General features: G+C 39.4%; 1 protein-coding gene across 2 annotated transcripts in view; it reads left to right on the top strand.

Annotated features, from left to right (window-relative positions):
- Nucleotides 1-7,643, top strand: part of SEC24D (SEC24 family member D) — a 166,912-nt gene extending 159,269 nt beyond the window's left edge. For both annotated transcript variants that reach the window (XM_006874588.1, XM_006874587.1), the window contains 2 exons: nucleotides 2,300-2,389; nucleotides 6,804-7,643. In XM_006874588.1, coding sequence (XP_006874650.1) covers nucleotides 2,300-2,389; nucleotides 6,804-6,944 — 231 coding nt within the window. In that variant the 3' untranslated portion in view covers nucleotides 6,945-7,643. The remainder of the gene's footprint in view (nucleotides 1-2,299; nucleotides 2,390-6,803) is intronic.
- Nucleotides 7,644-11,160: the final 3,517 nt, after the last annotated feature.

An 11,160-nucleotide genomic window follows, 5' to 3' on the forward strand; every position in this document is an offset into this window, starting at 1 on the left:
CAGCATTATTCCATGGTTGGTCTGTTTGCTCCCCCGCTTGGTCTTGCTGTTTGGTCTCACCCAAGTTGTCGGCTCCAGGCCGCTGAGCCTGACAGATTCTAAAGTACAAGATTTCTTACTTCCGCTACAAGTTCTACTAGCTATAAGCCTTCAAACTTTTGAAATATTCCTACCTATGTGGTTCAGAGTTTTGGAGCTCTCCCCTGAACCTGCTTCATCTGGTATTCTGTGGTATTGCTGAAGGAGATCTTCACTGCACCTCTACCCTATCCACCATCAAGCCCTGCCCCTCTAGTTGTGTTTTGATCAGCAAGCTTGAAGTTAGGTCAGATGGGTACTATATGCAAGTTTGGGTGCTCTTGCATGCCACTGCCCACTTCGGATCAGGTGGCTGCTTCACTCTCAGCTCTAGCCCTCAGCATGCCCATATGATTCTCTAGGCAGTAATCTTTATCAACATCTGGTGTAGCACTGTAGGATCAGTACTGGACTACAAACCACAAGGTTGGCAGTTCAGACTCACCAGCTGTTTCTCGGAAACCCTATACAGGCTTGCTATGAGTTAGGACCTACTCGACAGCACTTAACAACAGTCTTTATTATGTTTGTTTTCACTTAATTTATTATACTCTATTTTATTACAGGCATTGACTCAACAGCAAGGGGTTTGGTTTTATTTTCTTAATCTTTAAGGAAGCAGATCACCAGCTCTTTTCTCCCATGGAGCTGCTGGTTGGGTTCGAACAGCCAACTTTTCAGTTAGCAGCTGAGGCACTTAGCCACTTGTACCACCAAGATTCCTTTGAAAGATATATATGAAGTATACTTATTATTTGTTGAATAACACCATCTATCTTAAGGCCAAAGAATACAGTGGGAAGATGGAATGTGAATATTAATGATAAATTTCCTGCTTTTCTTACAACTCCTTTGAAAAATATTGTCCATAATTTTTCCCTGAGAGCAGTGGGTTGTTGGTAAAATATTTTAACTTTCATTTTCTGTGACTAAATCTCAGATGATATATTAGCTCAAGAGTCCAGGATGTGACACTATGTAATAAGCACTGGACTGCTAATCACAAGGTCGGTGGTTCAAACCCACCAGCTTCGCCTCACAGACACTATCTAGGGTTGCTATGAGTTGGAACGGATTCATTTGGACTTAACAAAATCAACAGCATATTTAGCTCTTCACATCTTCTTGCTGAGAAGTACACATTTGCATTTAGTTTTACCTTAATTGGATAAATCTAAAGTGTCCTTCATAGCCCCTGAAGGGACTGTATCTTTGCAGACCAGTAAGCAGATTTCAGGGACATCTAAGAGGCCACCTTCCCTTTGAGAAATCAGCATTGGATGGTTTGTTTCAATGCTGGAGCAGTAATACTAGTGTGATGTTTTAGAAAGATGATTGTGCCTCAGGGTTCTGCAGCTGATTCAGTGACTGAATAAAGTAGATTCTTTTGTTCTCACATAACCTTGAAATAACCATCCTGAAAAGTGATTAAATATTCATGGGGAATGGCCCAGAGAACAACCATTGTGTCTTTTCGGTCATGTGCATGTGTCAAATTCCAGGAGTTTTATTTTCAAAAGACAAATAATTGGTTTATTGATAGAACCCCATTACGATAAGAACGGATATTTCTTAGTGATTTTTAGTGCACTTGTCCTACTGTGGTACTGTTGAATAAGCACTGAACTGCTAACTACAAAGATGGCAGTTCAAACACACCAACTGCTCCTCAAAAACCCCTTACAGGGTCACTATGAGTCATAACCGACTTGACAGCACTTAACAACAACATCCAAATTTTGGGGTTCCAGGTGTAATGCACTAAACCCAATAATCAAGTATATGATTTTAGAGCAAGAGTGGCGAACATCCAGTCTGTGGGCTGTATAAGGCCCTCAGAATCATTTGATCTGGCCCTGCCAAGGCAAACACAGTTCCAGCCATCACGGTTTTTTGCTGTTGTTGTTATGTGCTATTGAGTTGATTCTAACTCATAGCAACCCTATATAGTTTCCTAGGAGCAGCTGGTAGGTTTGAATAGCCAACCTTGAGGTTCAGTGGGGGTGAGTTAATTAAATATTTGACCAAATATAGCAGGCTAATTTTTAAGTTGATAATTTTGTATGGCTTATGAATGATGTTATAAGTTTTGGCAGAAAAAAAGGTTCCCCACCCGTTTTAAAGGGTTGTTTTAACCTTTAACATTCTAATAACCTCACATTGTTGCTTCTAAATGTCATAAATAATTCAGAATCTTAAACTTGTATTTTCTTAATTCTAGTCAATACTGCCTGAGGTGGGAAACCCCTACTCTCAAAAACTCAGAATGATAATGAGTATTATCCAACAGAAGAAGCCATATTCAATGAAGGTAAGAATGAGATTTTCTTTTTCTTTCCTCAAGAATTGTATTTTTATTTCATTAAAAAAATTTTTAAATGCACATCCTGTATCTTATTTTTGATACAACAGTGATTTCTGTCCTCTAAGTAAAATAGTGATTAGTCACAGACATACACAAATAAACAGATTTCTCCACAAGTTATTGTAGTAAAGTGCTATTAGTAATCATGAATATTCTTTTAATGTTCTAAGAGCCATTGAGATCAATAATAGGTTTGAAATGACTTTTTCTCCAGGGTCTAAAATTACTTAACTATGGAAGTATCATTCAGAACATTGGCAGCTTTTGATTGTTATAATTGATTTTATGATCACTGAAAAGTTTTGCTGTTCTAGCCTTGTAACCTTTTTGGGTCTGATTAAAAAAAAAAAAAAAAAAAAAAAACCCACAAAAAACCCAACAAACCTGGAACCCAAGAAAAGTATAATCTGTAAATCCCAGCTACTCATCTCCCTTTCTGAACTTGATATTAAGGAATTTGGAAGGAACCAACCATGGACTCCTGTAGGATCAGTACTGGATTGCAAGCCACAAGATTGGCAGTTCAAACCGAACAGCTCCTTCTCAGAAACTCTATACAAGGTCATTATAAGTGGAGATTGACTCAAGGCACTTAACAATGACAACAACCATGGTTTATATATTTGTTTTGACAACCCTTGAGTATAGAGATTCAACTTTCTTCCCATCCTACTCTTCATAAAAGATAAATGCTTTGTGATGGTTGCTTTGATTTTCTAGAATTACCCTCAGACTCTTGCTCTCCCTTAACCCTCTGTGTAGCACTCCTGAAGTATAGGGCACTTATCTGGAGGCAGATCTCTACAAGAGCCAAGCTACAGTGGGGCCAGTTTTTCCACTGGAAGCCAACTCTGATGACAAATGTAAATCAACACTGTTAACCTGAAAGTCTTTGCATAGTCAAAAAAGACAAGTAAACATCTTTCTAGTATTCTCTGCTTTGAACCAAGATCTATCAGTAATCATAATCTCTTTGCACATCCTTGTCTGAATCTGGATTGAACCTCTGTCAGTTCCCTGTCAATGCATGGTTACAGCCGTTTTTGAATTATCCTCTGTAAAATTTTACTTACATGCGATATTAATGACATTGTCCTATGAGTTCCACATTCCACTGGGTCACCTCTCTTTGGAGTGTGCCCAGATATGGATCTCTTCTAGTCAGTTGACCAGGCCTTGCCAAATTCTTGGCATAGATGAATGAGTGCCTCCAGCACTGCATCACTTGGTTGAAAATTTTCAATTTGTAATTCATCAATTTCTGGTGCCTTGTTCTTTGCCAATGTTTTCAATGCACCTTGGACTTCTTCCTTCAGTACCACTGGCTCTTAATCATATACTGCCTCTTGAAATGTTTTAACACAGACCATTTCTTTTTGGTACACTGACTGTATTCCTTTCATCTTCTTTTGATGCTTTCTGCATCATTCAGTATTTTGCCCATTTTTGTTGTTGTTAGGTGCCATTGAGTTGGTACTGACTCTTAGAGACCCTATGAAAAACAGAACAAAACACTCCCTGATCCTGGGGCAACCTCAACAATCGTTGCTACATTTGAGGCCAATGATGCTGCCACTTTGCCAATCCATCTCACTGAGGGCCTTCCTCTTTTTCTCTGACCCTCCACTTTACCAAACATGATATCCTTCTCTAGTGACTGGTCCCTCCTGGCGGTATGTCTGAAGTATAAGAAGCGATGTTAGGCCATCCTGGCTTCCAAGGATTTTGCCTATAGAATGCATTAATATTGCAAGTGGAGCCTTGAACTTTTTCTTCAGTTCTCTCAGCCTGAGAAATGCTGAGCTGTTCTTCCCTCTTGGTTTTCTAATTGCAATTCTTTACACATTTCATTTTTGTAGTTGGCATTGTCTTCTTGAGCTGGCCTTTTTCTGTTCTGCTCTTTACCTCCTCATTTCTTCCATTTTCTTTAACATTTCTACACTGAAGAGCAAAGTTCAGAGTCTTTTCTAACATCCATTTTGGTCTTTTTCTTCTTTCCTGGCTTAATGACCTTTTGCTTTCTTCCTGTATGATGTTCTTAATGTCATCCCACAATTCTTACGGTCTTCCATCATTAGTGTCTAATGCATCAAATCTGTTAAGATCTCTAAATTCAGGTAGAAAATGTTCATGGTTATATTTTGGCTCTCATGGACTTGTTTAAATTTCTTCAGGTTCAGCCTGAACTTGCATATGAGCAGTTGATGGTCTGATCCAGTCTGCCCATGGCCTTGTTTTGGCTGATTATATGAAGCTTTTCAACTGTCTCTTCCCACAGATGAAGTCAGTTTTATTGTTTTTACCATCTGGTGAAGTCCATGTGTATAGTGGTATTTTTGTTATTTAAAAAGGCATTTGCAATGAAGAAGTCATTGGCCTTGCAAAATTCTGTCATGCAATCTCACGCATCATTCTATCACCCAAGGTCATATTTTCCAACAACTGATATTTTGCCTTTGTTTCTAAACCTTTGCATTCCAATCACCAGTAATTATCGATGTATTTTGATTGCATGTTTGATTAATTTGAAGAGGCAACTCTTCCCCAGTCTTATTTTGAGTACCTTCCAACCTAAGGGGCTCATCTTCCAGCATTATATCTGAAAATAGTCTGATGCTCTTCATCATGTTTCAATCTTGAATATCCGGGTGCCATCTGACAGTGTTCCAGCGTTATCCATAAGGTTTTCAATGGCTATCCATTTAGAAGTACTCCACCTCTCCTTCCTAGTCTGTCTTAGTCTGGAAGCTCAGCCAAAACCTGCTGGCATAGCCACAGCAACACACAATCCAGCACAGTACAACTAACTGAAAGGCAAGTGGTGCTACTGCTCCAAAATCCTGCTCTACTTCATTCATGCTACAGATTTCAAGTATTGGGTCCTTGAAATGTACCAGACATTTTACCACCAGGCTTCTTGAATTAAAAAAAAAAAAAAAAACAGTCTATGTACACTCCTTGTATTTCCTTATTCACATTTCTCTCATTCTCCCTGGACTGTCTAATTGTTAAAGACAATTGATTGTCGATCCCTTTCCAGCATTTACAAAATTAAATACCTCCTTTCCCTCAAAGTCTCTTCTGTTTAGCTTGCAAAGCATCATACTCTTCTGGGTTTTTGTTTTTTCTAGTCTCACCCTTTTTCTTTGGCTTCTCTTCCATAGGATAAATACTAGAGTGCAAGTTCGTTTTGAACTACAAGAACCAGCCATTCCTTGGAAACTCTATACAGGGTCACTGCGAGTCAGCACCGACTCAACAGCCCTTAACAACAACAGCCAAAATATTATCATTTCTACATGTATTTGCATAAATAATTATTGAGATCTTGTATTATTTTTCTTTCTTGTACTCAGTTTTAGAAAACTATTTTGTATTTGCAGTTACAATAGATCTCAAGGTAGACTAGCCACATTTCAAATACTCTATAGCCACAAATGACTGGTAGCAACAGGACTGGACAGTGCAGCCGTAGACTTTACGGTGAGGTCCTCCCAGTGCATTCTCCTCTGAAGTGTCTCTCAGATTTGCCCTGTCTTTCCACTTCTACACCCCTAATTCAGATTCTGGTCACCTCCCACCTAGAAGATTCCCACATCTCCCTGTGTAGTTTCCCTCCTCTCACCGGTACTGCGTTTTGTTAACTGTCTCATGTCATTCTTCAGTAAATCACACTATCTAGAAATATATATTAAACAAACAAGTCCAGACTTGTTGTGATGGTGGTGCTAAGTGCCGTAGAATCCATTGCCGCCCATAGTGACCGTGTATAGGGTTTCCAAGGAGCAGCTGGTGAGCTTGAACCACTGAGCTTGTGGTTCAAACCAACCTTAACCCACAGTGTCACACCAGGAACAATGAAATACCATATTTGGAATATGTATTTCAGTATGGAACATTGTTTGACCTCCCCAACCTCAATTTTTCAGGCAATCCTTTAAGACTTAATTACTAACTGGTGTGGCACTGTATGATAAGCACTCAACCACAAGATCAATTTGAACTGCAAGATTGATGGTTCAAACCTACCAGCCACTCTTCAGAAACTCTATACAGGGTCACTGTGAGTCAGACTCCACTCGACCGCACTTAACAACAACATTATAACTAAGTGATAGTCTCTACTATCATGAAGCCATTCCCATAGCAGTGTGCTTGTGTTTCATCATTGCCACTTACAGTGTATGCCTTGGGCTTCACAGTTTTGAAATCAGCATCTCTCTCCACTGTGAAAACTAGGCACTTTCACGTATTTTTCACAGCTTCACACCTAGTGAACATTCTATATATCTGGTGAAATAAGGTAAAGTTGAACCACATCAAGAAAACTTTTACTAACAGATATCTTGTTTTTTTCCAGCTGACAATCGTAAAGCAGCGAGAACAGCCCGAAATGGTTTTCCGACAGTTTCTGGTAGAAGACAAAGGACTTTTTGGAGGATCATCTTATGTGGATTTCCTTTGTTGTGTTCACAAGGAGATCTGCCAGCTGCTGAATTAATTGAACCTTCTCTGTTGTTCTTGTTGCATTTCTGAGGAGATAATCTCCTTCTCGGTGCCTAATTCTCCAGATGATAACAAGCTAGTTTTGATTTCTTGCTCACTTTCAGAATAGCTTTCTAAGACAGCATTTAGAACTTCAGCTTTGGTGCTCAGGTATAAAGCCAATGAAGGTACAATTGTATCTTAAAGGGAACAGTCTATTTCTGATTGCACAATTTTTAACTTTTAAAACTGATACAGTTCACATGTCATGGAAGACATAGTTTACAGAACTGTAAACATTCTCAATTTTATTTCTTTGTGCTAGACATATAAATTATTTTTCAAAATGTACAGATTTGGAATAAAAAGTTATCTTGGTTCCTCTCCCACTTGCAGTAAAAAAAGAAAAACTTTAATTTTTACATTACATCTAATTTTTTTAAAACCATGTAACTCCATTGAACACATTTTTCAACTTAAAGTTTGCATAGCAGACTTTTAATGCCTTGGAATCTATCTGGTAGAACCATCTTTGTTTTACTTCTTTTTCTCCCCATAATTATATGTTGTGTATGTTTAAACTATGTTCTAGTCATTGTTTTGTCTATAAAAGTGTCTACCGATATTCGTAATGGTCCTTTGTACCATTTTGAAGGTTTCTACTTGTATATAATGGGCCTTAACCAGCATCAATAAATCACTTCATATGCTCTTACTTAGCAGGTGAAACTAACCATTTTCTAATGTATTTGGGGATTTTGAAAAGAAATATGAATAGTCCTTCAAGTGTCTTGGCCAAGTGTTGTTTGAATGGGATCATTAACAAATTTGGAAAACGAATTTTTTTTAAAAAAAGTTTTTTAAAGTTTGGGGAGTCTTAGGAAATAAGCAAATCAGAGAAATAAATGTAAGAGACTATATACCGGAAAAAGGCACATAAAAAGTTTTCTAATTAAGTCCTATGGGTAAGAACAGGCTGCATGAAGTCATCCATTGATCATTATTAATGGATATAAACCAACCAACTACACCACCAACTGCCATCAAGTCAATTCCAACTCATGGCAACCCATTAGGTCACAGGATAACTGCCCCCATAGGGTTTCCAAGGTTATCTTGAGCTTCTAGTAACATAGAAAGTTCTTCAATTCAGTGGCACCTGGACCCTTTTATTTATCAGTTCTGGTTCTACAAGGGAACACAGAACCAGTGACTACACTGTCTTCAAGTGAATAAAAGAATGTGCTCTGTGCCTCTGTCCCATGTAGCATGTGGTACCCAGAACTAAACACTCACTTAAGTATGGCCTCACCTCTGAGAGGATAGTGGTGCCTTCACTATAGTCCTTTGACATTTGCACTTTGTAATAAAGCAGCTTGAGATCACATCTGCTCCCATCTTACTACAGATTCACTTAGCCACCGTGCCAGGAAGGTCCCTTGGATATACACCTAGGAGAGTGCCCTGTATCTGCTGTGTTCAAACCTTGTTCAACTTTGTTATCAATTATTTGAGTAAATAATTATAATACCTTAAGTATACTCAATATATACCATGTCCCACGAAATGCTATAATGCTTTGTGAATTGTATCACATTTATTTTTCTCTGAAATCCTAATCTTATTATCAGCCCCATTTTATACATGAAGAAACAGTCTTGAAGTGATTAAGTGCCTGGTCTATGATTTCATGGCTGGAAAAATTTGTTTATTAAATTAGTAAATGCCATGAAATTGAGTAGAATAACAAATACCCTAATAAGATACAAATCTCCTTCACATGTTAGCCAACTGATTTGATGTTTCAAGTTAACTCGGACAGATTTAACAAGAAAAAAATACAAGATCTTAGATTTGGGCCCCCAGACCAAAGGTACACTCGGGGTGGCAGGAGAGGGAAATGGTAGTTCCCACGGAGCTCATTCCAACTCATGGAGAGCTCTTATGCGTCAGAATGGAACTGTGCTCTCTAGGGTTTTCAGTGGCTGATATTTAGAAAGTGGATCGCAGGGACTTTCTAAAGGTGCTTCTGGGTGGGCTTAAAAATCCAGCCTTTCGGTTAGCAGCCAAGTGTATCGAACTCCTTCTTGGGCCAACACATATTAAAAAAAAAAGCTTAGGGATTTTGTCAATATGAGTCAGTAGTGGGATTGAGAGCAAATGTGAGCTCAAGTTGGTTTATTACCAAGTTTGAGTATTAAATTGGTATAGCGAAGACCCCAGCATCCTCTCGGAGGTGAGACCACACTTAAGTGAGTGTTCAGCTCTGGGCACCACAAATTCTTTCATTCACTTGAAGGCAGTGTAGTCATTGGTTCTGTGCTCCCTTGTAGAACCAGAAACAATAAATAGAAGGGATGAGGTGCCACTGAATTGAAAGAACTTTTTAAGTTACTAGGAGCTCAAACAGAAAACAGAACAGTGTTAATTCATTCAACAAATACTAACTGCTGCCAGTTCTGTAGGATAGGCACCAGACTGAGAACTACAAGGTTGGCAGTTTGAGCCCACCAGCCGCTCCGCAGGAGAATGACGAGGCTTCCTGTTCCCACAAAGACTTACAGCTGCAGAACCCCAAAACAGGGTCACTGTGAGTCAGAATCGACTTGACAGCACTTAACAATCACTACCACCTTCCATGTGCCAGGCAATGTGCTTGTTCCTGGGGAGACAGAAAATGATGTGCAGCGCAAACAGGTCCCTGCTCATCTCTACAGTAACAGTAAGGCCGCATCCATGCCATGAAATGCCATGGTGAGCACACAGCTGACCTAGTTAAGTTGGGGACAGGGTGTAGTCAGATTTCCCAGAGGAAATTAGATTGAAGATGAGGCCTGAAAAATTAGTAGCTATTAGCCAGGTAACTGAGGAGAATGGTAAATGTTCCAGCAGAAAAAAAGTATCTATGAATGCAAGAGCATGTATTATTTCAACTGAAAACTTATGAGAGCCAGTGTAGCAAAAGAAAAAGCTGGAGGACTTGGTAGGGTACCAAGTCCTGGTCAAAGTGGAATTTTAACTTAATCCTAATGGCAAAGTGTGGGAGTTTCTGGTGTGGTGCTGTAGGATGAGAACTAGACTGCTTGCTAATCACAAGGTCTGTAGGTTCAAATCCACCAGCCTCTCCTTGGAAAATCCTATATAGGGTCGTTATGAATCAGAACCAACTCAACAGCATACAACAACACCCTCCCATATAATAACAACAAAAACAGATCACTTATAATACCTAATACAATGTAAATGGTATGTAAATAGCACTTTCCACTGCCTTTAAGGGGTTGGTTTGACCTTTAAGGGGTTGCTTTTTAGGAGTCTTTCCAAAAAAACTTTCATTCCATAGTTGGTTGAATCTGTGGATAACAGAACCTGTGGATATGAAGGGACGGCTGTGATGGCTATATGGTGGAAAGGTGAAGTTAATGAAAGAAATTAATGTGTCACAAAATGAGAATGACAGAGAATGGGCAGAGATCACTGCTAAGAGAGAGAAGAAACACAGGAGTAGAAGCAGATTGTGTATGTGCGTGCACAGATGCATGCACACACACACGCACAGAAATGCACACGACAGGAGGAAAGCATTCAAATTTGTACACATGTGAGATTATGAGGTAGCCAAGAGGACCTAAAAATTTGCCTCTGAGGCTCAAAAGAGAGAAGAGTTCTGGACTAGAGATATGAAGCCATCCACGTGTAGAGACATAGAAGCAACACAGTGGATGAAACAACCTATGATGACTATATAGAATGAGAGCAAGCAGATAAGAAACCTGAGACAGTAAAATCTTGTTAGGTGCAGCTGAGTTAGTTTCGACTCATAGTGACCCTATGCACAACATAACAAAACACTGCGCAGTCCTGCACCGTCCTAACAATTGTGTTTCACATAGTGACCCTATGCACAACATAACACTGCCCAGTCCTGCACCATCCTAACAATTGTGTTTCACTTGTTGCTACCACTATGCCAATCCATCTCACTGGGGAGTTTTCTTCCTCCTTTTTTGCAAGCATCTTGCCGTCCTTCCCTAGGTCCCATCTGATATATGTCCAAAGTATGACAGAAGTCTTGTAATTCACCTCAGGAGCATTCTGGAGTCTTAGTGCGGTGCTGTGGGTTAATGCACTGGGACTGCAAGTTTGGTTTGAACCACAAAGTCGGCAGTTAAAGCTCACCAGCTACTCCTAGGAAGCCCTATACATTGTCACTATGGATAGGAACTAACTAC

The sequence above is a fragment of the Chrysochloris asiatica genome, unplaced genomic scaffold, assembly GCF_000296735.1.
Source record: "Chrysochloris asiatica unplaced genomic scaffold, ChrAsi1.0 scaffold00288, whole genome shotgun sequence".
NCBI classification, from domain to species: Eukaryota; Metazoa; Chordata; class Mammalia; order Afrosoricida; family Chrysochloridae; genus Chrysochloris; species Chrysochloris asiatica.